The sequence below is a fragment of the Lepisosteus platostomus genome, chromosome 7 (genome assembly GCF_059453375.1).
Source record: "Lepisosteus platostomus isolate fLepPlt1 chromosome 7, fLepPlt1.hap1, whole genome shotgun sequence".
In the NCBI taxonomy this organism is placed as follows: domain Eukaryota; kingdom Metazoa; phylum Chordata; class Actinopteri; order Semionotiformes; family Lepisosteidae; genus Lepisosteus; species Lepisosteus platostomus.
In genome coordinates this window covers 15,950,303-15,977,923 of record NC_142617.1, presented here as the reverse complement: position 1 = coordinate 15,977,923, position 27,621 = coordinate 15,950,303, and the positions used below count along the sequence as shown (strand labels likewise).

The 27,621-nt window shown below is 37.5% G+C and overlaps 1 protein-coding gene across 1 annotated transcript in view; it reads right to left on the bottom strand.

Moving 5' to 3' along the window:
• LOC148658383 (FRAS1-related extracellular matrix protein 2-like) overlaps positions 1–27,087 on the bottom strand; it is a 100,253-nt gene extending 73,166 nt beyond the window's left edge. Inside the window, exons 1-2 of the mRNA XM_088639494.1 lie at positions 21,899–27,087; positions 18,750–18,839 (exon numbers count right to left, since the gene is read on the bottom strand). Of these exons, the coding sequence (XP_088495620.1) occupies positions 18,750–18,839; positions 21,899–26,915 (5,107 nt within the window). The 5' untranslated portion in view covers positions 26,916–27,087. The remainder of the gene's footprint in view (positions 1–18,749; positions 18,840–21,898) is intronic.
• Positions 27,088–27,621: the final 534 nt, after the last annotated feature.

Sequence of the window (27,621 nt, the reverse complement as noted above, 5' to 3'; positions counted from 1 at the left end):
GCTTCCTTAAATAAACACAAAATGAAAATTATATGAAAAAATTGCAAGAAAGCAAGCCTAAAAAATGAAATGCACTGTGTTCATTGATCAAAAACAATTCTGATCTCTGAGTTGATATTCTTAGACTGTACTTGTACAGAAATGTATGCATAATTATAGAGACCACAATTTAGGTTTCACCTTTACTCCAAGAATATTCCAAAGAACTTTAATCAGAATAAAGTAGACTGTATTGTTTCAGTAGTAGGCTGATGTGTAGTAGTAGACTTTTCTGAATGGAAAAAAAAGCTTAATGTATTCTATTCCAATTGAAAAGGTCAAATCCCAGGCTGGTGAGCAAAGGTTATTGCTGTGACTACTCTTTGACTACACTCTGACAGGACACTGAAATGGAAAAAGGACTGCTGAATAGTTAATCACAGGGGCACCTGCCCTTTCATCCTTCACGATAACCCTTGCTAATATGCAGCTCTTCTATGTTGTTAGACCTCCAGGGAACAATTATCTGACTGGTGCTCACTTAGACTGACCAGGATTGAGCTGATCAGCTCCTTAAATTGAACACCATACAAAAATACTTTATATTGATTAATCAACACACTTGGAGAAATAAATTTCAATGGAAATGATTCACCTGGGTATACTTCTATTGTGGTTTATTAAGGTTTTATTTATTGATTTTAGTCATAAGCAAAAGTGTTCCGAATTAAAACAGAGGTTTTGAATGAAACTGGGATAACCATAGAACTAATCTTCCATAGAAGAAAATGGGGTAAATGAACTCTCCTAAGTTAATCCTTTTAACTTCTAGTAAAAGATCAGTGAAATACAGCAGATGACCTAGTTTACTTCATACACAGTACAAATCTTCTGTTTGCATATTTATTTTACAAGAAAAAGATTGTGACAAGGGTTCCTTTTTTAGGGACTCAAAAACTATTTGTTGGTGTGTTTTTAAAATTGAAGGTAATTTGCACCCTTTTACACTTTAAAGTCTGAGCTGTCTTTAGAATACATTATCATTTAGATCCCCATCCATTTGTTTACTTATGTTTACTGTACTTATGTTGTCAGGAAAAGTCTGGAAAATGCTGCAGAAAAAAATTGATGTTAACCACATTTACCAACAAGTGCATCAATAATTCTTTTTAGCTCTACTTGTGTGTTTTTATTTAGCAATGATAATGCTAAATAACAATTACAATGATACCTGCACTGAACAAGCAGGAAACTAAATGTTATACTTTATCACTTTAAGTAAAGTTACTTAACAGTTACTGTACAGTATAATCTGAATACATCTGTTCAGATCTATCACATCTATAGTCAAAAGAAGGCAAGAAAGTGAATGAAACCGTTTTGCAATACTATACAACTGGCAAATTCTTCCTGACAGCTTTGAAAGCTGTGAGTTATTTCAAGTAGACCCCTCAACCACCACCACCAAGCAGAGAGTTCTGTAAGCTGACAGAACACAGGCATGGCACACTAGCAAAGTCTCAAGTACTCAGGAAAACCTAGTCTATGAGAAGGTACAGTAGCAACAAAAGTGTTTGCACTTCACTTTCATTAAATGAACCTCAAAAGTAAAATGAAAAATCCAAACTCCCCACTAACTTGAAAGAAACATTAGATAACTGGAAATGGCTATTTTGTATTTGAGTATACAAAATTTGAGTTTTTGTATTTGAGTAGCATACAATGGCCATGCAGTGGTGCCGATAATGACTATGGACCATTCTAGCTAACAGTAGCAGATACATGCTTTATACATGTTTATGGGGTATTTCAAATACAGCCTAAAGGTATATTAATAAAACCTTTGCAAGCAACTGCTGATCAGTCTTCAAACCTCTTTCATTCTTGTTCAATATTAGAAATTGCAAATGAGACAGAAGTGCTGAACGCCCCCTACCCATTTGTGACTCGTAAAAAATCCATGTAAGAGATAGAGAGATCACTTTATTGGCCATATACAATTTCTTGTATTAGGAATTTGTCTTTTTGCATACCTCAACTTGCTCTCCATGAGCCACACAGACAGGGAGAGAAGCTTGGGGTCAGAGCGCAGGGTCAGCCATTAATACAGCACCCCTGGAACAGCTGGGATTAAGGGCCTTGCTCAGGGGCCCAATGAAGTAGGTAAACTATAATACTAATTGATGGTATTCTGAAAAACGACAGAATTTAAATACCATTTTACTTTCTATTTTTTTCTGTAACAGGCAATTGTTATGGATCATGCTTTATAACTATAGCAATTATTGTAAATATGATATGCTTCTTGCTCCTTCAATTCATCTTAACATGTTCTGCACTCCAGATGAAACATACTGTACATCCTATTTATGTATTAACAAGTCAGGATTTTAAAGTCACCAATGTCTCTTCTGCAGAGATAGTGGAAGACATACGTCTCACCTTTTCCTCTCCCTACATACTTCTGTACATTCAGAAACAATCATATTATTTAATGAATAACCCACCTAAAACTCAGATTGATGTTCATCAAAAAGCCTGGCTTTCAAAGCAACTTTTAAGGAGAACTATAGAGTTTCATGCCTCTGGTGTTTTTTTCTTTAGAGATTAATTACGTACTGTAGGTAAAGACGTGATGCTACAGTACAGAACATCATATAGACATTTTCACAAACTCTGAATCTGGTAGATTTCAGATAAGGAAACAGACATGCAAATTGTAATTAAAACCTGTGTTAAAAACTCAATGGATTTTAAGGCAGGCACACCAAACATTGTTTGAACTCTGCATGCAACCCAAAGCATATAATAGCAGGTGGGTTAATTGAGAATTTGTTCTCAGGTTTTCACAGATGGGGATGCTTAATTTGTGAGGCTTCGGGGAATCGGACCGCAGCCCCACCTGTACTGCATTATCTTTTCATCATGGTGTCGGATATATCCTCTCACCTCAATTTCTTAGACTAATTTATTCCCATGTCTCCATCATCACACAATCCTGAAGGGATATCTGACAGGCCGTTCAGATATTTAAGAATCCCACACGATGCCTAAGTGCTACCTTCCAAAACTTTGAGGGGGATGACAGCCAAACCGTGAAAGATAAAGAGCATGTTTTTAGCTTACATTTTAATCTCTCTGGCTCCCAGTGCTGCCAGAACACAAGAGTCTGGCTGTCGAGGAAATACTACACCACTGTGAATAGCTGTGTACATTTTAACCTATTCTTTAAATTTATTAAACTTTTATTACTTTGCTACATTACCATCAATCAAATAAAATTAAACCATACAAACCCTGTGTCAAGTAATTTCCTCATCAAACAGGAATGTTTTAACACCTTTTGACTTTGAGAAGCTACATTAAGTAGTAAAAAAATACAAACTGTTGAGAATGACAGAATCATTTTTCTTCTCTTCAGACTAATGACAAAAAGTGTGAGAAAATGTATAAATGAACAAAAATAATCTCATACATTATTTTATTTATTATTTTGGAATGAAGCCACAAGATAAATTTCAGACTCACAGGTGTTACCACTTAATGACTATAGGTTTTGATTAGATACGCTAAAGCTGGTTTTAAAGCATCTGAGGTAAACTAAGACTTTTAAATTGGAAGGAAATAATTTCAGTCTCCGTAGCGAAAAAAGAAGCCCAGTCCTTTACAGCTCCAGCACAGTTGTCACAGAAAATGAATACGCATGGTTCACAAAAGCTGGGAACACAGATTTTAAAATACACATTTTCAATGTTTAGAAAAGGTGAATACGTTGGCACCAAATTTCCAAATACAAAGATGATGATATGAAAGCAAAAGTATAACTGAAGTGTGCAATGTGACAAAAAATGACTGCAATCAGAAGGAAGGAGGATTTCTATGCAGACATAGTGTAGACATGGATGGAAGAAAAGAAGAAGGGAAAAAGGACAATCACTGATATACAGTAAGGAGGATTCCACATACTGTAGAACCACAATAGTTTTAAGCAGTTTTAAAATACCCAGTCATGGTATCGTGAAAGGTTAAACTTCAAGTGAAAACCTAATTTAGTCCTTCGTGTCCTAGTTCAAAAGCTGTGAAGACAATTTGACAACAAAATCAGTTCCCCTTGGTTTCACTTGGTTTATATATTCTAAATATAATTAAAAAATAGAAATAATAATGGCAGACTCCTAGGTTTTCACTGATTTGAATATTGAGTGTCAATAACGAAATGGCACTGCTCCTGAGGACACTCTGTGTCCTTTGATCCAGTAGTCCTGTTATATGTTCAAACAGAAATGCATTTCATCATTACATGTGCCCTGCTGTTTGATTCCAGTCAGATGAAATTACAACTGGTCACAGCCACATCTTGTAAATATCAATTACCAGCCTTGTCTCCCACTCACTCAGTCAAAGCAAATTAAACGAAGTAATGGTCAGCGTGGGAACCTGCAATTGCAGCTGAAGACAACTCAGCCTTTCAGTTGTAATGCAAAATTGCATCCACAATCAGAAACAGTTATGACGTATAGGACCTCCTCAGTTTATAGAAGACCATTTGTAAAAGAGCAGCATTTCAAAAATTTCCCTTACACCCCTATTGTACTTTACTTAGTCAAATTGCATTAGAGCTGCATGAGGCCTTCGTTGACTAGCCCAAGAATAGAAAATGCCAATGTTAAGGACTGTTCTTTCTCTTGCCCTGGGATAGCTAAATATACCTGCATGTATATGGTTAATGAGCACTGCAGAGCAGTAGGTTACTCTGGGAAACGGGACTCAAGCTAAGAGTTAAAGAAAAGTCATTGCTGTAGACCCAGCAGGAAGCTGCCGAAATAGTAAAGTTCAACTCATGCTGTCAACACCTTTTCAAAGGGAAGAGAAAAGTAATGATTGGCTGTAGGGCGCAGTCTGTGTAGCTAAAGTCACAATACAGACTGTTAAAGGAAACAGTTGGACACTTCATATTAAGAAAAAAGACTTTTCTAGTTCATAAATTAAAAGATCCATGAAATATAAATAACAAGTTTCCATGAGTTGGACCAAGTACTTAAAACTCCTCGTCCATAGATGTTTTGGATATTCCATTTTTTTAAGATTGAAAAAGTCCAAAGCATAGGAAGGTGCATTCAGCTTGCTCAGAGATTGGCACATTCTCAGGTGACTTCAGTCCACAGATGCTGTATATAGCATTTTAACCCCACCAAATCAACCCTTTCTCTTGATTTCTATACAAGGAATATAAGAACTATGTTATCTGCTTTTCATATCAAAAGATGTACTAGGAGCACATTTACTGAGCCGTAAAGCAGCACGGGAAATTGTTATTTAATAATTCACTAAGAGACTTGGTATCTCAGTAAATGTTGGACTTTTCTCTATGGTGTGTAACAAAGCTTTCAGGCAAACTTGCCAGACATTTTCTGCATATAAAATAAATGGGAAATGTGAAGAACAGAACCCAATGCAGCATGACAAGGATATAAGCCCGCTTTTCACTGCAGGATTATAGGGGCACCTACATGATGGAATTCAGAGGGAAGCCAGACCAGATGGTACAGTTATGGGGTACAACAGCTCAGGAATTGTACAGAAATGTAGGTCAAATGTTGCTTGTACCACTCGAGATCAGGGATGTATTGTTCTCCTACTCACATCCCCTACTTAGCCCTAGTTAGCATGCTTCACAAACTGTAATTTTACACTGCCGAACGCAGCACAAATTGTACCTATGGGAACTGATTCATGAACGCAGACAAATTCCACCAGTGGGAATTGATTCATATACATGTAGCATACACTGAAATACATAATTCATGTAGGAAATGAGCCCAACATGATTACTAAGTTGCAAGGTAATTTTAGGGGTATAAGGTAAAAAGATTAACTCCTTTTAAATGATAAAATAAGATAACACTATGCAGTAAATTTATATAGAGAAATGGTAATACAAGTCTTTAATTTTATGTCAACAGCTGCATAGTTTGAGATTGTATTGTGAAAGATAGTACAGTATGTACTTCAAAACACTCCTTCACAAAATGCTCAGTAAATCTACAAGCAAGCATAAAAATAAGGCAGATTCTGTAGTTCTATATTCCACAAGATTAAGACATCAAAACTTGTTATACTTTCTCAAAAGTATAACAAAATAAATGTATTTTGAATGCTGGAAATTTAAATAATGCTGGGCCTTTAAGTCTTTCTCCTAGCATTTTATAGTTCACTGAGTGGTTAGAGCTTCTAAATCAAAGCCTCCGTTTACAGAGCAATGTGGTGTCAGCCTAAGCTTCTGTAGTGGGTTTCCACACGCCAGCTCGTCCCGAGAGGCAGCCAGTGCACATGTGGCCTCTCACAGCTACCAGAAGCTCTTAGAATTCGTCTGTGTACAGTCCCCACGCTATACAAACGGGACTTCACTGTTCATTTCAAAAAGAGCAAACGTCTGTGGCACCCTAGCATTTGGTAAACTCACCCCATGTGCACCTCTCTTTCATAGTTAAAGAAACCTGTTGTTAGAAGTTCACCCTTTCACAGTACTTGGGGCAATCTACTCTCTGTGCCAAGGAAGCTCTTTATTTATTCCTTTCAGAGACAGAAATACCTTCTCGAATTGCCCTTGACTTTAAAAGCTTTTGTTTCATTGTGCTTTGTCTGAAAATGCAACTCATAGAGTTGGGTTTAAGGTCTATCCTAAACCATAACCATAAATCTTATTTATTACTTGTTGCACATTATATATTTACAAGACTACCTTGTTTATGTCTTGTACCTATGTACAACAGCAGGAAGCAAAGTTTCACAAGACAAAGCTGCATGCATAATCTGATATTAAGAATTTTGACAAATAATGCTTTGGGGACTAGTATCAAGTTTTATCATCGTCTGCTCCAACATTTCAGTACTGCAGCTGTTTAAAGGGATTGTAAGACTATTCTCATATTCTTTATAAATTTGTCTTATGGGTTCGCAAGTACAGTACAGCACATTTATACTCGTTTATGCTTATAGATGAACATTCAGTTTCATCATCAGTTTCTTATAGATGAACATTCTGAACTCTCAGTTTCGTAAGTTAGTCTACAAATTCAAAAGGCAAACAGAATACAGATGCTTCATCCAAGAGCATATCCATCATACATGTTAAGATGATCTTGTGCAATGTGCAATGTTCGGATTCAACTACATCAAAAATACTGAGTTCAGTCCAAGTCACCATTTCAAATTTGGTACAAAGGTGTCTTTTAAGAAAGCCGAGAGGTGGACAACAGGACTTATTCCTAGTCTGAGCATTAGTAATGACACAGTCATACAGCAGAAAACTAAATCAATATACTGTAGCTGAGATGAGATTTGAGCTGGAAACCAAGGCAGTAGATAGGGTCTTTAAAACAATACACTTTCATATAAATTCACCTTCTCTGAAAAAAAAAATACTACATTCCCTAAACATTTAAATTTTTTTCCCATCCTAAATGGGGCAACAAGAAACGCTAGAAATACGGTGACACCCAGAGCAGAATATTTACACATTTTCTGGCCTTAAAAAATTATAGAAGAGAAGACTACAAGAATGGTGTAAGGAGGTTTAGACAGGGACTGGCAAGGCAAATTGTGTTAGTGACCTTTCATCTGGTATAGGAGCTCCTTGCAGATCTTCAAGCATATTCCCCTCAAAGGGGAATAGAAAACATGAGATAATGATGCATTCAGTAAAACAGGCATGAAACAAGAAAAGAAAACAAGAGAAATCAAGATACTGTAGGAGAGACAGCCTGCTGTCACTTACTGTGGATGATCTGAGGTGAAGACAATAAAGCACAATGACAAACTGTTTCACCTTTCTCTTCTCAGTTATACAACCTAGCTATTTTCTTCTCCTAAGCTAGAAAAACTGCACCGCAGTATGGCAATTTCATACATTTTAACCTCTAACGTACATTGTCTCACGTGTCTCTTTCAAATTTCCAAACAATTATGTCTGGCAAACAATGTGCAGTCTTATATATACACTAATCTATTGTATTTGTAGGTTCCAAATACTCTGGTTGGTTTAAGAAAAACATGAATTCAGTTTAGGAGATTAATTCCATTTTTTTTTTTATTAAGATAAAGGCACAACAAAATTCCTTACAAAAATAAGCAACTAAGCATTCCTGGAGCACCAGATTTGGACAGGCTCCATTGTTAAACTCCACATACAAAAGGGTAATAATAATACAAAAGGGTAATAACTTAAAAAAAAGGATTAATTACCTAATTTTCAACCCACAAAGAAAAGTAGTTGAGGCCAAGCTGAAAATCAAGTTACATGTTTCAGTGCTTTTTACCGCCTTCTCTCAAAATGTGCCAGTTGATGATTCCAATAGATTCCAATAGAGTATCCATGCCATGTGCAATGACTTGGATCATGGTGCTTCTTTCCAGCTCTACAGTGACAGAAACAGACCACACCAACAAAAGAAAAGTCTAATTCTGGAGCAAAGTATACTCAATGCTTAAAAAGAGTGAAAAATACCTGCATTCAGAAGCATCATGAATGTTTAACAAGTGTATTCCCTCACAATGAGAGCAAACATGTAGTTCTGAAGTGCTTGTGCAATGTGTTGAAAAAACTTTTCCATACTGAACTCAGGACAAAGCAGCTCTTCAGTTTCTCTTTTCTCTGAGGTTTCAAGAGGATGGTGCATTTTTGTTAAGTCTCTCTTACTGGCATTGCCACAAAGGCAACTATAGGATTCTTGGTAGGAAATCTATGCTCTTTTATTTTGTATTCATTTTCTTTTCAGAATATTATATATTATATAATACAGTATATATTATAATTATAATATTATAATTATGCTCTGCCATTATTATAAAGCCTTAAAGAAAGACAAAAATGCTGACAAGACACATACTGTACTGTACACATTCCAGCAGGTAAAATACCAGTTAAAAAATAATTAAATCTTAACACAATTCTTTTTCATCTCTGACCAGCTGTTACCTGCACAGTCTGTAATTGAGTTCCAGATACCATTTTGAAAAAACAGCTACAAAATCACCACTTGTCCTCACAAAAGTTTTATTAGGTGGCAACACAGATGGGAGTAAACAGAAATGTTTGGCTGCTCTCCCAGTTTAACGCAAGTCCAAGAACCAAAATATTAATCCTAATAGTAATTCTACTTTTGTTCTCTCGGGAAGCTTAAGTAATGAAACAAGTCACTAATTAATCAAAAAAGGATCCTCTATAAAATGTCATAATTGTTAAAAATTCTAAGCATTATAAACAGCTTAAAAAATCAAATATATACAGTAGTTATTGCCAGAAGGAACTCATAGAATATAGTTACTGCCAACAATAAATGTTAGAGGGGCATGCTTCCCTCACTTAGGATTTCAAAAAACACCTCAGCTTTATCTTAAATAAAAAGCTGCATTTTTAATGCATTTTTATTGCAATAAAAACATTTTCCCGCTACATTACCTTTGCTTACTGGCCTGTCTTTCCCACACCTGAAGAAGGCTCCACGGCTGAAACATTGTGTTTTCTTTCTTCTCTTTTCAGCATGGAATAGACCTATTACTTGTATCTTTAAATACTGTCTGCTAAGATGTCAATATACATTATTTTCTTTACAATAAGTAAGTTGAAGGTTTTCTTCTGTGCTACAGTCATAACTTTTTATTATCAAATTATCAAAAAGAATATAGAAGGCTACTGCTGATGTGTCTTTTCTCTTCCTGGGATGTATGACTGAGAAGAGCTGTTCAGAGACTGTCATTATGATAGGACTACAGCAGTGTATCAGGTGAAATTTGTAATTAAAAAAATAACAACAATAATAAGGCACCAACGTAAACCCAAAAAATAAAAAGGTTCCCAAAACACTGCTACTCTCTTTAGTTCATGGAGATATTTTTTTTTGGCTCTTTGGCATCTGTCCTTTTCATAAAGAACAACATTTCTTCCTAACTACTTTCAGGCATTTTTTTTTACAAGTGGGTATTTCAAGTAACCTATTTGAGGACCTCTACCATGTCTACAACAAGGAAACCCTTTCAAAATGGGAGCAGGCCTGGTTGATTTAGGTTTAGCTGGAAGCTAAAGGATATGGCTTCTACCACTGCATTGCAAAGCACTTATATCCAGAGGTTATGGAGGACAAGCTGGCAATTACACTCTGTCAGGCTGAGTGAGGCGCAGTCTTAAAAAGTGCCAGTGCAATCATCACTTGGAAAAGGGATTCTGCAAAGGTATGAAGAAAAACACCAAGCACTGATTCCTCTCCCTCCTCCCTGCGTGCAGACACTTGTTTCCTTTACCTGCAGTTGAGCCGATGGAACCATGTGTAACCTAATCTCTCCTTGGCCACGGATTAGGAAGAGGAGGCGTGTTAAAATATGTCTGCACTGTAACCAGCAATTAACACAAACAACTCCCCTTAATTTTGTATTCCTTGACAGCATCTTTAAGGGGTTTTAACAGCTTGAAGAGTTAAACAGAGCTGAAAGGAATTGTTGTCAGTGACCTTATATTTTCCCTTTTAATGATGCAGAAATAGGTGACATTCCATGCCATAACACTGAGGTGTGATACATGTTACTGGCACAGTTCCTCATAAGGTTCAAAAGTGAAGAAAAACACTTATAGTAATTTAAGGAGTCTTTTTTTCTAGACTGAAACTTAACTTGACCCTTTGGGTAAGGATTCATCTCTGGCTGACTCATAACAGCTAAAATCAAGAAGTACAAAAGTATGATTAACTATGCTGCTCACCTTGTACAGTACAGCATGTATAAGATAGAAGTTTACCATTCCAAGCAGGTTTGAGGTGCACTATGCATGAATCTAAATCCTCAGCACATTGAATTCGATTGACTACGTTACAGTCTATCACTGTACAATTCCTCACACTTTATTCCTCTATTAAAAAAGAAAAATATCAATTTGAATTGATAATACAGTATAAAAGCTTTTTAAAACATAAAATAAAGCCAAATGCCTCATTTATTACAGACATGGTAAGACTGGTAGCCTCACAAAAGCACAGTAGGCATCAGTCATGCATTAATTAACAGCTTATATCATCAAGAGTCAATGTACGCCTACTACAGCCAGAGGACTGAAGTAAAATTTAACTAAAATAAAACTAAAGATTTATTTGGGATTTCATGTAATTGCTTTCCTACCTGGGTAGAGCTATGCGCTGTGTTTTGTTTTACCTTAATTAGGCTAAGCCTTTATTTTAAATTATTATCAGAGATCGAAATGTGGTGTAGTAAATCATGATTTCATCTAAAAGCCTGATTTTACTTCCCAATTATTTATATATTATTAGATTTTTTTTTAATTTGTTAAAACACAGATAAATAAGGATGTATAAACAGGCAAATGTTGTGTATGGAGCAAAGCACTGCAGTCATGTGGTTGAAGCTGATTGTCTGGGATCATCCCAGAAAGAGTTGGGTGATCAATTAGTAGCTATCAAACAAATGAGCAAGATGAACTGAATGTTCTCCTTTTGTTGGTGACCTCTCTTACGCTCCTACATTTTCTGCACACTGACTTCAAAGCAATTATCTGTGCAATGCAAAAAACATGGCTAATTAAACATTTCAACTCCTCTCCTCACTGAACTGCTAACTGCCGTTAAATGAAGGCATGGGAACAACTTAAAAACGTAAATTACAGCTTTAAAGGCTGTTGATCTCTCAGTAATATGAGCTGCAAATGAAGAAATCTGTACTGCAGTACATTTTAAAATGTTCTCCTATAGAAGAAGTCTAAGCTGCTAAAAAAAATGAAAAATAATCCCTCTGCTTCTGTCTGTCGGTAGGCATGTCCTCCCGCTGACTGAATAGGATTGAGAAACTGGGGGTAGACAGAGGGGTCTGTGCAAACAAATGGCAAGAATGAAAAGACTCACAGTTCCCCAGGTATTCTACTATATCCTGCAGATATTGACAAGATTTTCAGTCATTTTCAGGAACCACTTTATCCTGAGAGGGATGCTGGGAGCTGGAGCCTAACCCAGCAGGGACAGGGCACAAGGCAGAATACACCTTCAAAGGAATGTCAGACCATCAGTGGGAACACACACACATCCATTCACTCACACACATATATATGGGGGGGGGGGGGATTTAGAGCAGTTAATTAATCAAAACAGCATGAATACAGTGCCTTGCGAAAGTATTCGGCCCCCTTGAACTTTTCAACCTTTTGCCACATTTCAGGCTTCAAACATAAAGATATAAATTTTTTATTTTATGTGAAGAATCACCAACAAGTGGGACACAATTGTGAAGTGGAACGAAATCTATTGGATTTTTGAAACTTTTTTAACTAATAAAAAAATGAAAAGTGGGGCGTGCAAAATTATTCGGCCCCCTTGCGTTAATACTTTGTAGAGCCACCTTTTGCTGCGATTACAGCTGCAAGTCGCTTGGGGTATGTCTCTATCAGTTTTGCACATCGAGAGACTGAAATTCTTGCCCATTCTTCCTTGCAAAACAGCTCGAGCTCAGTGAGGTTGGATGGAGAGCGTTTGTGAACAGCAGTTTTCAGCTCTTTCCACAGATTCTCGATTGGATTCAGGTCTGGACTTTGACTTGGCCATTCAAACACCTGGATACGTTTATTTGTGAACCATTCCTTTGTAGATTTTGCTGTATGTTTGGGATCATTGTCTTGTTGGAAGATAAATCTCCGTCCCAGTTTCAGGTCTTTTGCAGACTCCAACAGGTTTTCATCCAGAATGGTCCTGTATTTGGCTGCATCCATCTTCCCCTCAATTTTAACCATCTTCCCTGTCCCTGCTGAAGAAAAGCAGGCCCAAACCATGATGCTGCCACCACCATGTTTGACAGTGGGGATGGTGTGTTGAGGGTGATGAGCTGTGTTGCTTTTACGCCAAACATAACGTTTTGCATTGTGGCCAAAAAGTTCGATTTTGGTTTCATCTGACCAGAGCACCTTCTTCCACATGTTTGGGGTGTCTCCCAGGTGGCTTGTGGCAAACTTTAGACGAGACTTTTTATGGATATCTTTGAGAAATGGCTTTCTTCTTGCCACTCTTCCATAAAGGCCAGATTTGTGCAGTGTAAGACTGATTGTTGTCCTATGGACAGACTCTCCCACCTCAGCTGTAGTTCTCTGCAGTTCATCCAGAGTGATCATGGGCCTCTTGGCTGCATCTCTGATCAGTCTTCTCCTTGTCTGAGCTGAAAGTTTAGAGGGACGGCCAGGTCTTGGTAGATTTGCAGTGGTCTGATACTCCTTCCATTTCAAGATGATCGCTTGCACAGTGCTCCTTGGGATGTTTGAAGCTTGGGAAATCTTTTTGTATCCAAATCCGGCTTTAAACTTCTCCACAACAGTATTACGGACCTGCCTGGTGTGTTCCTTGGTCTTCATGATGCTCTCTGCGCTTTCAACAGAACCTTGAGACTATCACAGAGCAGGTGCATTTATACAGAGACTTGATTACACACAGGTGGATTCTATTTATCACCATCAGTCATTTAGGACAACATTGGATCATTCAGAGATCCTTGCTGAACTTCTGGAGTGAGTTTGCTGCACTGAAAGTAAAGGGGCCGAATAATTTTGCACGCCCCACTTTTCATTTTTTTATTAGTTAAAAAAGTTTCAAAAATCCAATAGATTTCGTTCCACTTCACAATTGTGTCCCACTTGTTGGTGATTCTTCACATAAAATAAAAAATTTATATCTTTATGTTTGAAGCCTGAAATGTGGCAAAAGGTTGAAAAGTTCAAGGGGGCCGAATACTTTCGCAAGGCACTGTATGTATTGTATGTCACCCGCAACTGACAAATCCCAGTAGGTCTTGTTGTACCAGCAGCAACATAATATACTCCAAGAAAAATGGTCTTACATGGTCTTATGAGTATGTGCTCAACCAGACAATGCTTCATGTTCTCCCTCTAAAATATGAAGTTTTGTGTACAAATTTTATTTAGGCCATTGATTAGAACTGTGGACGATGCTTTTGATTGTGTTTACTATTTACATCAATTAACTTACACTTCTGTAGGATAACTCAAAATCTGAACAACAAAAACAACGTAAACTCCATTAAAACAGCATTAGGATAACTGACACAGCATGTTTGATTAATTTTACAATGGGGATACTACTACAGGTTACTTAATCTCTACCTTCAATTTCCCATATGAATTCCCCCAGAACACCAAACCACAATATTTAACCCATACATGGATAATGTTTATTACAATAGACTGAATTATATTCTAAGGATCAGACCTGTCTTATTTTTTTCTGAATCTTTCTTTAGAATAACATGCGTTTGTGATGTCAAAAAATAAACTATCCTGAGGATTACATTTTTTTCCATCTACAGTATATCATCTGAAAATGTATACGCCTTTTAGAGCACTGGTGACATTTGCATACAAAAAGGTTCACACGGCATCTCTGTGCTAATAATCCTTTATAAACCCAATTTTATTACAGGTTTTTAGCTTGTGTGTTATTTATCTGGCTGTTCCACTAAGCTAGGCAATGTTCAGCTCTCTCCCCTGTGGATTTCAATACCTCTTATTTGGAGAGTGTTATTTATTGCTTGTAAGCACTGTACAGAGAACAAAAAACTTAGCCCTACTCAAGGTCAACAGCTTGAAAATCAAAAGAAGCTGAGATTAGCTGACATTCAACCAGATGGGCAGAGGTCAAAGGTCATTGCCAAGTTTCCCAGCCTTACAACAGAAGAGTGATCTGTGCCAGGACTCTCAGTGCTGAAGAATAGCACATTCTGATTATGATTGTGTGTGTCGGCAATCACTGTGCACTTCAGAACATTCCAGAAAATCTGACAACACTAGTACATATCAAGTACTGCCTGTGATGCTACTGTAACACTGCCAGGAAAAACATTTGGTTGACTTCATTTATAAAGGAAAAGTGAGGCCTATCAGTGATATTTTAAAAACTTGACATGATAAATCAATTCCATCCATTTCTGTAAAATTGTAGATAAATGGTTTTCCTTCTTGTTAAACTGCTAATGATGGCAGTTACACATGGTAAAATGAGTACCTGTGCATGCTGTAAATAACTCTTAATTGTTTTGTTAAAGGAAGATTCATGGTGTTTTACGCTTCATGTTCTAATTCATGTTGTGATGCACAGCAATTCTCCACCACATTTCGATTTAGTGTAATTTTGCTAAAAAGATAAGTCCATAAATACTATGTTATTGTCTTCTCTTTGGCTTATTGTCCACAAAACAGAAAACAAATATGCTCTGGTTTGTAAAGATTTTCTGGATAAAACCCAAGACAAACAGTTTTACAGTGGACTTGTTCTTGTACAGTGGCTATGAAGCCAAATAACATTACAGTGAGCAATCAGAAAATTGCCTCTGGATGAGGCATGCTCACTGCTCACAGTTGAACTACTCTGTGCCATCAGAGACCACACACATTGTAGGGAAAAACACATTGACTACCTTTGCTTTAACAAAGAATGAAGAAAAGTTAACACCCTTAACCCTTAACCTCATTGTACTTGCTTTTACCCCAGATTTACAGCAGAAACATTGATATTTTTCACTATTTTCCTCAACCTGTACACACCAAAACTGAAAATAAAAAGATGTGTGGCACAGCCTCTAAACCGCTTACTGACACAGCAAATAAAGTAAAAGTAGAAAATTAACTTTTAATCCTTTTAGGACTAAGCCAAAAATTACCCGAATACCTATATGACCTTAAGAATCTCAGTATCAAGAAAGCAAGATTCAAGCTTTGTTTAAAGCAAATCTTTTGCCAGTCAGCACGATACTATATACTGAAGTGGAATGGCAGCATACAGTGTCATTAAAAGAAGCTGAGTTATTGCTTCTGCCTGTAATCACTGGTTCAAGAAATGTTAGATGATTACTTGAAACTCTGAGTAGCAGCCACTGACAAAGTGCCAAGCCTAACAAAAACAAGCCGTGTCAGATATTAATAATATAAGATGGTGATAATCTATTTAAGACACTTATGGCATCATATTTAGGAACACATTGGTTGCATTACTACAGTAAGTGCAGATTCTGCTGCTTAAATAATCATGATGATCTTTCAGTCTGCAGAAAGCCTGCTGCACAGCGAAGCTGAGGTTTGACGCAGTCAGGTCTGAATATTAAGCTCTAACACTATGTCTATGTGACACATGAGTCGGATTGACCCTAAATCTAACCCAAGCAGCACACTAATGTTAGTATAATTTATAAATTTGGAAGTATACATTTTCATTAAACAAACAGAGGTATTAGTCACTTTTCTCTGCTTCCAGGTTTTCAAATTATGCACATGCTACATGCAGCCAGTCAAAGTACTACTGTTATCAAAATCTCACAATGAAATACAAATGGCCACAGCAGTATTCAAGATTTTTTTCTAGGCTGTGCCAACAATATTAAGAACCCTTTAGGGACACATATGTTATATATTTAAAATCCTGTTGTCATTATATTTTATTGCAGTCCATAGTAATGTTATTCAATGTGCCTGTCCAGATGTCTTTAATTCATTGGCAGCTTTCATTCAAGCAAAGGATATTTTTCACTATCATTTTAAATCCTCTTCCTATGCCTCCCTTTCTAGTTCTTTTAGAACTGCATATTTTTTATCTTCAAAATCCCAGATGTGCCCAGAATGATTTTGAGCCTTTCTAAAAAAATAATCATTTCAATGCTGTTAAACCTGGGCTCTGTTGTGACAAAGAGAAAAAGGTTTGTCATCTTTTGTATTTGATTATGGAAAGCAGCCGGAATGCACACAGAAATACTGAATATAAATCTATAAATAAGGGTTTTTTAATTTTGTAAATTACAGTGGCTTATGCACAGCAAGATAAATGCTGCACTACAAACTTGCTAAGCGATGACAGACTGCAGCACCATAGCTGAGTGGTGTCTGGAAGCAGAGCAAAGAAGACTCTTCCTGACCAGAGAGCTTTTTTTCTTTCCACAGGTTTATACCACCCATCCAAAAACAACATTTAGAATGTAACTTCAGTTTCCAAATACTCACAGAACCCTTTACACACAGTATGATTTAGAAATCAATCCTACATTCAAACTGTACCATGCAGCTCAAAGTTCCTCACTGAGCTTTATAGGAAGTGATGTGATTTTATAAAACAATTTTTGAATATAATGTATACCGAAGCTATTACCAGCTGGACTGGCCACAACATGACTTATCTTTCAAATCCACTTGTTGCTAAAAGGCCTTATAACATAACACTTAATTGTACATATTGCCCTAAGGAAAGCTTCTGCTAATGGCTCTGGATTTTCACTTGACTTTCTTGCTTCAGGTCTTAAATATCAAACATTTCTTTGTAGTGAGGGTCCTTCAACCTTTTGGCCTTACTGCAGCCCCTTTTTGTGTCTCTGAACAAGACAATTTAATACTGCGTGGGACTTCCTGGAAGAAGAAAGAGGTCCTGACACAGAGGCTAATTAGGAAACGTCCATTCATCCCCCGTGAGCCATAAGGAGCACTTTTAGGCACCCTCTCACAAGAAAATGTCTAGTTGTAATTGTTTCAAAAGCACTTCAACAGTAACCCCATCTACTGAACAAAGTGTCTCAAATCATAAAATATATTCCATTATTATTCCAATAAATTCATAATTTATTGGACACATAACTGTATGTTAATTTGAATTTGAAATCAAACTATGCAAATCAACTGACTATTCTTTTAAAATTGAAATTTTCTATTCTTTGAAATTGCTTTCTCAAAAGGCCTCACTAAATAGACAGCTAGGAAGCAACACACCCAAAACATTAACTTGTAAGGTGGAAAACATGTTCTTTAGTCAGTGGACATTCCAGTCCTGTATAACTCTCACTAGTTCCCTACGTTACAGACCATTTCTAGTCAAGGAAGTCTTGAAAAGTCTTTTCTCCTAGAGTTCTAAAATATAAATATTCTTAGAATTACCAACACAGAGGCACAGTGGAAAGTAATTCTCTAAACTGTTTTTTAGCATTTATGTTATACTGTACATGATCAAAAGAAAATGGGAACAATATACTGTAGTAAAGTCCACAAAATCTATTCTGAGGACATATAGAAATGAATAAACCAGCCATTCAAAAATCTAAATGTATGAAAGCTTACAGTATTCCAAACAATCAGGTTAGAACAAGAAAACAAACTGAGATTTCTTTATGATAAAGTGGTAAATCTACATGTCTAAAGCCTATTATTATTGAAGCTTTACCACTCCAGACTCTATAGTACATGGAGGCATCTTAACACCAGCCAACTGATAAAGATGAGTTTTTACACATGGTAAATTCTGAACAAAATAAAATACCATCACCACAACACAATAAAATTCAACCAGACTCCTTAATAGTGAGGGCTCAGCAAAAGCAAATGCCCTTTTCTGTTTATATTTAAACCTATTTTCAGTGATCTTGAATGGAAACCCAAACCCCCAGCCTTTTAGAAAAGTCCCAAAAGAACTTTAGGAGATCTTCTTTCCTTTTTATATAAAAGAAAAATGTACTTCTCTATCAATAAAAAATCTGTTCAGCTTACATTTAAGAGCTTTTCGAGCTCTCCACAGAGTTTAGGATTTCTCTTATAAACATGCACCTGCCTAATGTGTGAAAGCAGACACAACTTCAATTGAAAGCAAAAAATTTGTTTAGACAAGCCCTTATTAACCTCACATGTGGAAAACTTCAACCTGCACTGTTCCTTCAATGAAGAATGTATCGGAAACATATGAACTTCTTACCGTTGTCTTCAATAGTGAAGTAGAAAATGTCACTAGTGGCATTTCTTCCATCAGACAGCACATAGCAAATCTTCATATCATCAATGTCAGCTAAAAAGAAGAAATAAGGTTTCAAACACATCAGAATTTTATTTCAGAGAAAACAGCACATTTGTGAGCATAGCACCTATTTTAATTGATATTTTAATGAACAAAATAGCCTTCATTATTCTTTTTAAAATAGCTTGATTAAATTATCAGTTTTCCTAAGCAAAGTGCAGTAACATTATTAGTGACAAACTACAGTAAAACTATAACTGTTATTAAAAGCACCTAAATAACAAAAATGGAGTGTACAATTATGAAACATGAAACTGAAAAAGAGCTGTCTGAAGTTGTCTGAAGTTGAATATAAGCAGTGAATAGAAGATTTAACTCAAATCCATCAAACCACTTCTTCCAATTCAGGGCCACGGAGGAGCAGGAGTCTATCCCAGCAAGCAACAGCCGCATGGAAGTGTGCAACCAGATGGGATGCCAGTCCATTGCAACACACTCAGACACAGACACACACACCAAGGGCAAATTTTCACAGAAGCCATGGGAGACGTTTGGACTGTGGGAGCAAACAAGCACCCGAAGGAAACCGGGAGAACATACAAACTCCACACAGATATCACCCCAGTTCCAGAATTGAACTCAGGGTTCCAGCACTGCACAGCAGAAATCCTAACCACTGTGCCACCTTGCTGCCAATACAACTCAAATGTCTAAGATAATAGATACTGTATGGTGCATAATCGTAGAATGTAAGAAGACAACATTCTGGCATTTTTTCAAAACAGCACATCTCTCTCTAACATTAAAATTAGACATCAATCTTTGTATAGGTTGCTTTTCAAACTTATCATAACCCATCGCTTAATTTGTTAACCATCTGAGCTTTCTGAAAATATACAAACTAATTTGAGGTACGATTATTTTAAACATGCCCTCTAAAACTAATTTTTAAGGAGACGTCAAATTTTGACATTAAATCAATCTTAAAATTAATCTAATAAACCTTTTTAATTCTTATATTGATGCAGAAAATTGCGAAACAACATAAAAAATATTACTCAATTCTTCCAGGGCACTTCAGCATCTCTATATATAACAGTCAGTCTATAAAGTAAAAAATATAGAACATTTTTATCTTGTATTCTTATACTATACTGTACATACATTTGAAGCATCCTTTTAAATAGCAAATCATAATTTCATTTCAGCATTCATACTTAGATCTATACTAACTTTGTTCAAAATACATATATTAGTATTGTAATGGCTGTCAATGTTCAAGGGGGAAACTATTCTGCAATCTTAAACTGAAAACTACAAATGACATTTAGCCAGATATGATTTGGAGTAGGTATTGTATGTAAAATCAAAATAAAAAATGAACACACATTCATGTGTAATAATAACTAAGATAATTTTGAATGAATGACAATTGTGAATGAACATGTAATGCATTCTTTGTATTTATAAATGTAATTAATTTTCCAATTGTAAAGATAATCCCTTTTTAGGCATGACATTGTAATGTTTCATCACTCCTCAGATTAACTGTATTTTTTCCTGTCTAAAATTTAATTCAATTATATTTTGAAAAACATGCAAAGCACAAGAGCTTTTCATTTCATTTTATTTCACTGTACGCTGCTATTCAGATTGTTCTATTTCTGTGCCTACATTTATTGTGTTTCCTACATTTATTTTAAACTTTCAAACAATATTAAATGTTCCCCAGCTGTAGATGTTCTTAGCTGCAAGCCATAGAATAAATTAGGTTAAACCAAGTTATTCTTCTTCTTGGTGACCATTTAGCTAATACCTGAGATGCTTGACTCAATGTCCTTAGAGACACTGATCTTTTTGTGTTTAACACTAGGTTTTGCTTCCTATTTGTGGTTAAATTAAAAGTAAGGTTACCACATGTGTGCTTTAGAGACAGAAAAAGCCTATGATTACTTTTGGAATCCTTATCTCTTCTCCTGACAACAGGTAATTGACCGTTTTGTAGGTCCCTCACATACCTACTTTGGCATTTCCCAGTGTCATAAACTGAACACCAATGAGATTTATTCAAATGAATACTTGTATCCTTTCAGCCAAAATTAAAGGCTTACCAGGAAGAGCAGACATTGCACTATACCAGACGTTGAACTTCTTCTACAAACAGAACAGATGTTACTAATCCTAAATCATAAAATACTGTCAAGCTTCAAAACAGAACTGCATCTTCCATTAAATGTTTAAGCACTGGATTATGATAATGACAAACTGCAGGTGATTGCAATATACAATTTTCCTTAAAACCATTATGAGAAGAACTTACAAACACATAATAAAAATCATAATAAATAACACACACCTTTCCGTACTGTTGCCAGAAGGAGGAACTGCTTGCTGTGATGCCACAATTATAAAAAACCACAAGTGTTTGATTTTTCACAGCACATTAAAATATTTTGAAGATGGGTTTTAAATGAAAAAATACAGTGTAGGCACGACATCTATAAAACATTACTTGTTTTCCCCTTTTAATATTAATGGTAATGAATCAACTTGCTGTGATTTTATTGTGGCTAAAATGGAATATTCTAGTAATTTCAAGGATTGCATTACAGTACATGCTACTTGAAGTTATGGATTAGTATTTTATTATTTCTATTTCGTTCTATTGTACTTATCCCCAGAGAAATCCTGTACCACTGCTGCTATGGCTTAAAATAACAAATTATGTATATAATAATTTACCTTTAAAATATGTAAAGTGGGAGTTTTTCTGGGTAGAAAATGCAAACAGAGCTACATTAACTGTTGAAACAGTTAATTTCTTCCTGGAAAAACTCAGTTTTAAGCACTTAAAGAATAAAAGGAATGAACTAAAAAACATAAAGTGTGCCAGTGAGCTATTCAGTTATAAGCTCAATTCAAGCTGACTCTGTAAGATTTCATCCTCCTCTCTTGGCAAAGTTTGAAATGCTGCAGCTTAAATGTTAAAAGCTTTTTAAAGCAGGTATTCAAACTGTACAACACCCACTTAAATAAAACTTATGATAAAGCAGCTCTTAAAGAATACCTGTGTGACTAGTATAATATATTAATCATAAGGGCTTTCTTACCTTGGCTGAAACTGGTAATGGAAGCATTCCCTTGGCCAAGATTGATGAGGTAGCCATGTTCAGGGCCCAGCGTTATCTTGAATGTCAGAGAAACCTGGGTGCTGTCTCTGTCCTCTGCCTTCAATGACTTGCTTGTGATCATGAACCCAAGGTGTCCTGTGGTGAGCACTCTCAGGGTTGGAGCACCTTTGTTGACCACAATTTGCGGTACACCATTGTCCACTGAAACTATGGCAATCTTCATTGTTTGTGGCTTGCGTGTTTCAAATACAGTGTCTGGGAAGACGTAGAAGTCAGTGTGAGTTCCATCAGTTACAGTGAAAGAGAAGCTGTCTTCCGCAGACTCCGTGCCATCGTGCCTATAGCTGATCATATTCTCATTCAAGTCCTGCTTGGTGAAGGAGGTCACTGATTTAGTGTTGTTGAACAGCAGCTTCCCATGGACTGGCACCTGGGTGATGGTGAACTTTAGCAGATAATCGGCCGTATCTCGGTCTTCGACTGTTAGCTCAAAAGGGGTGATCAGCTTGATCTCGCTCTCGTGCACCACCAGAGTGTGAACAGTGAGCACTGGCTTCTTGTTGTCCACATCTGTGATGGACACACGGAAGGTGCGGAACACGGGGTTGTAGCCATCAGTGACTTCAAACTCAAAGCTGTCCATCTTAACCTCGTCATCTGATGTATGAATGTAGTAAATTTTGTTCCCTGCCAACTGAAGCTGTGTGAAAGAAGAGATGGGCATACCAGGAGTGTCAGTGCATTCCAGATGCCCCCGAACTGGAGCCCTGGTAATTGTGAACAACAGGTTCTCATCTGGGCTATTTAAGTCAGTCGTACTAAGCAAGTCTGTTGTAAGTGTCACCCTTCCACCTTCCTTCAAAGAAACCCCTTTGTTGACAACGTCAGGGAAAACCATGTCAATGCTGCCAACAGTGATGTAAAAGTACCTGTCTATGAGAGGATTGGTGCCATCAGTGACATCAAATTTGATGAGGTCACGGATGCCCTCTTGTCCATTGTGAATGTACACAATGAGATTTCTGTCCACCTCACTTTGTGTGAAGTTCATTCCAACAGTAATATTTTCTAATAAACCAAAAGGAGTTTTCCTTTGTAAGAATCCCTGGCCAGGGCCATAGCGAATTATATAAGTCAATGTGCTGTCCTCAGAGTCCAGATCAGTGGCCTTTAGCACCTTATTGTTAATTATTTTTGTTTCTCCTATCTCAATTTCCAGGCCATCATTAATTGCCATTCGGGGGGTTTCATCATCCACTGGGATGATCATAACGATAACAGTTTTCTCCACAGTGTATTTCCCATCTGTCAGTATAACATTAAAGCTGTCTTCTGTAGTCTCTGAGTCATCATGCTCATAAACAATACTAGAAGCCTCCTTTATCTGATCTAGGGTGAAGTTTGTGATTGGGACTGTGCCTGTAGTTAGCTGGTTGACTATGAAACCATGCTTTGGTGGTTTACTTATGATAAATGTCAAATCATCGCTAGGTATGTCAATGTCTGCACCATTAAGAATTGGTGTGTCAATCACAATGTTCATGCCCTCCATCACCACAAACTCCCTCATAAAGATCTCAGGCTTTTCATCATTGGATGGGATTATAATGATGGGGAAGAAGTGCTGCTCTGAAAAATTGATTCCATCAGAGCACCTGAATGTGAATCTGTCCTCCACTGGCTCAACTCCTTTGTGAATGCTCTGCACATAATATACGTGCCCAATTCGAAGGTCTTTAATGGTGAAAGCACTAACAGCTGTCCCTGACCGTGATTTTTCTGAACCAGGAGCAGGTGAGATGTTTTCAATGTAGCCAGAAGTGGGCTGAACAATGATTGTGCAGAGAAGATCATCATTAGGAGTATCAATATCTTCAGCTCTCATGTGCTCAAAGCCAATAACATTTTTCTCCCCTTCCACAACAGTAAATTGCTGACCTACTGTAACCTCTGGAGCATGGCTATCCACAGGGAGGATTGTGATCTGTACTCGGACCCCTGTAACTGTATTGCCTCCAACTGTCCATTCATCCGACATATCAGTCAAGGTCAGATTAAAATAGTCTTCTTTTTTAACAAGGCCAATTTCTCCACTTGTGTGGGCATAGACCACCAAACCATTGATAATATCAGCTTGTGTAAACCTTTCAGAGGGCACTCCATTCACTAAGATTTCTCCTAAAGTAGGAGCATCTTCTACAATGAAAGTCAGCCTTAGGTCATCAGTGTCTTCATCTCTCCCCTGAACGACATTGGTCGTAATTTCAGTTGCACCATTTTCTAATACATCCATGTAAGACCCAATGGTGCCCGATGGCAACATAATGGTTGGTACTTCATCATCTATGGGCCGGACAGTGACCCTCACAGTTATCGTAACAATGTGAACACCATCGCTGACATCTAATTTAAAGGAATCGCTAGTTGATTCATCACCATTGTGGATGTAGGTAATTCTACCATTGGCAATGTCATCTAAGTTAAATGCATCCCCTGCAGTCATGTCAGTGTATGTATACTGGATGTGGCCATGAAGTGGAGGCTGAGTAAGTGTAAATGAAATTTGTCTACTGTCAGTATCAGCATCGATGGTGTCAAGTTCTGCTCGGGTGAAGATGTGAGTGCCTCTTTCAAAGAGAGTGAAGCCAGTGTTGGTTATCTGAGGAGGTTTGTTATCAACAGGCTGCAAAAAGATGGTGAATGTGCCTTCCACACTATTTCCTGCAGTGTCCTCAACTGTGTACTGAAACTGAACTACGTGTGCTGTGATACCAAGTTCAAGGTCTGGGGGCTTGTAAGAGATTTTGTGGTGGTTGATTTGTGCTTGAGTAAATTCAGTGACTATGGTATCAGGGCTTTCCGTTAAGACAATAAACCCAAGCTCAACAGGGCTATTTTCATCAGTGTCAGTGGGAGGCTGAATAATAGTGTATTTCAAATCTCTGTCTTCTGAGTCTAAATCAGTGTAGCGCAGAAATTTCTTTCTGAAATGTGTCAGCTGGTACTCTTGTACAGTCATCTGAAGAGTGGTCCCGGGATATAGTTCAGGTGGAATGTCATCAACAGGAAGGATTTTAATGATAAAAGTGTTTTCTCCAGACTGGTTAGGGGGGTCATTGTCATCTTGAACCCTAAACACAAACTGATCCATGACTGTGCTGGTGCTGTGTGGTCCTGTGTGCCTATAAAACAACTTCCCATCTGTAATATCTTGCTGGTGCCATTCTGTCACTACTTTCTCATACACCCCGTCTTCTGCTACAAATATCCAAGATGTTGGGTCTTCAGGGGCCTCAGACTGGCGCAGCAAGACCTCTCCAATGGTTGAGAAAGGAGCCTCAATTGTGAATTTAATCGTGGAATCTTCAGAGTCAATGTCAGCAGCACTGAGCACTAATGGGGAAATGGGCATCATTTCATTCTTAGATAGAACAAGTCCAGTATTGGCATTTACAATTGGTGGCTCATCATCTGTTGGCACAATGGTGATAGGAAAGAGAAATTCAACTTCGTTCTTGCCATCTGTCATCCTGAAGATTATGTTGTCACTGTAGGTGTCACTCCCATCGTGCTGATAAATAACAATGCCCGCATCAAGGTCTTTTGGAGTGAAAAATTTCTTTCTGGACCCCAGGACTGTGAGTTCACCGTGCCTTAGTCCATCAATAACAGTGACCCTGACATTGTCTAAGTTATCTTCATCACTGATTTCAAGATTGTGTGAACTGGACAATGGTCTGGACTGACCTTCATACAAGAGCTGTCCAGTATTCCTGGTCACAACAGGTGCCAGCGTGTTCATTGGTTTCACAACAATCATGAAAGCAAAGGGGTCTGATACAGCTCCCTCTGTGTCCACCACATCCAACTCAATCTGGAAAATTCTTTCTGTAGAAGAGTCAACAGAGGGGGGTTTGTAGGCTATTTTTAATTCCTTGAGGTCACCTTGTCGAAAAGAAGTGATTGGCAAATTTCGATCATCAGTGCTAACAATATATCCCTCCTCAAAGGAAAGTGGAGAGGTGATGTTAAAGATTAAATCATCCGGATGGGATTCTGTGTCTTCTGCAGCTAGCATGTCTGGGGTAATAGCTGTCATGACAAATTGATCCACTTCCATCATCATCATAGCCACAAAACTTGGCTTAGGAGCTGTGTTTTCCTCTCCTTCTCGGATTCGGACCATAATCTGAAAGTACTCTTGTTTAAGCAGGTTGCCCTCTTTGTCTTGCAATTCCACAACCATGGGAATATAGTCCCTGTTTGGAGACCTGCTAGCAGACGTATGCTGATAACGTATGTCTAGTCTGATAAATTCATCACAGTCCACCACCTTTCCTGCTTTGTTATCATTAATCAGTTTCCCATACCTAGGCAGGCCACTGCCACCTGCTAAAGTGGAAATCTTGCAGACCTGCATGTTCCTATCAAAAGTGAACTCCAAAATCTTTCTATCAATGGGGTTGCTTGTACCAAGGAGCTTTTCTACTGTAAGAGGCATGTTTCTGGTTAATACCTCCAGCTGGGTGAAAATGACCTCTACTTCCATCATAAACGGTATGATTATAGTATCAGTTTGAGTGTCATACCTGAGTTGCATCTTGACTCTGTCCTTCGAGGGGCTCCTTGAACCGAAATGTGAGTACTTGACGTCGTTGGGGCCAAAGTCACATGGAAACTTTTTAGGAGTTAGATGTCCCGGTCTCTGCGATAAAGGATCATTATCCAATACTGTAATGCTGCATCTGTCTCCCGGTTGAACCTGGATTACTAAATCATTGATGGGATCAATAAAAACCGATCTTCCAAACGGCACACGTATTCCATTGTTGGCAACCAATATCGCATCTTCTGACGGTCCGGATGTCAGTGCGTAGGATAATCCAAAACTGTCAAAGACTTGTCCGTAGATGTTACCTGTCAGAGTCGCAGCGACAAGCAGGAGTGTGCACAGTGGAGCAGCTATAGATGCAGTCCTTTGCCGCTGCAAATCCATTTTTGCTATTTTCTGTAAATTAAGAGAAACCGCGCAGTTACCCTGCACACTCCTAGTAAACCACGAACGAAAAATAAAAAAAGTTAAAAGAAGGCAGCCTAAAATCTCCAAAATCCTACACAGACTGCAGTGCAAAGACACTGCATTCTCCTGCTGCAGCTGCTCTGTTATAAACTTCAAGAGCCTGGGAACCAGGAGTAAGGAAATCACGCCCTCCTTTTCAAGCGATTGGGCGATATTTACGGTGGAATGCGCTTTCCAAATTGTAAATGGACGCCGATGATGTCAATCTTACGAGTAGGGTTTGCCTAAAAGCGGCTAGTAGAAGTTGTAGCAGGTTGAATGAGGTGACCCGGAGCTCAGCTTGCTGTTTGCCAAGCTGTGCTTTTGATTTTATGTAGAAATCACGTGCAAACAGAATTGTGTGCCAAAGCCCAGGAAAGACTATAAGGGATGTTTATTATTTCAGATGACATCGTATTACTGGAATCCGAATTATTAGGAGTTATCTGCAGATACATTTTGTGATACTTTGAAAGAGAGTGTAAAAATCCGTACCGGTCGCTCCGTAACTTTTACAAAAATTTGAGTTAAATCTACATAGAAATTGCAAAGGTGTTTTTCCTTATTTATCGTTTTGTTCTATATAAAAATGTGTCCTTAAATTTCACATACAAAATTGTAGGCTTCTACAGTTAATGCCAAT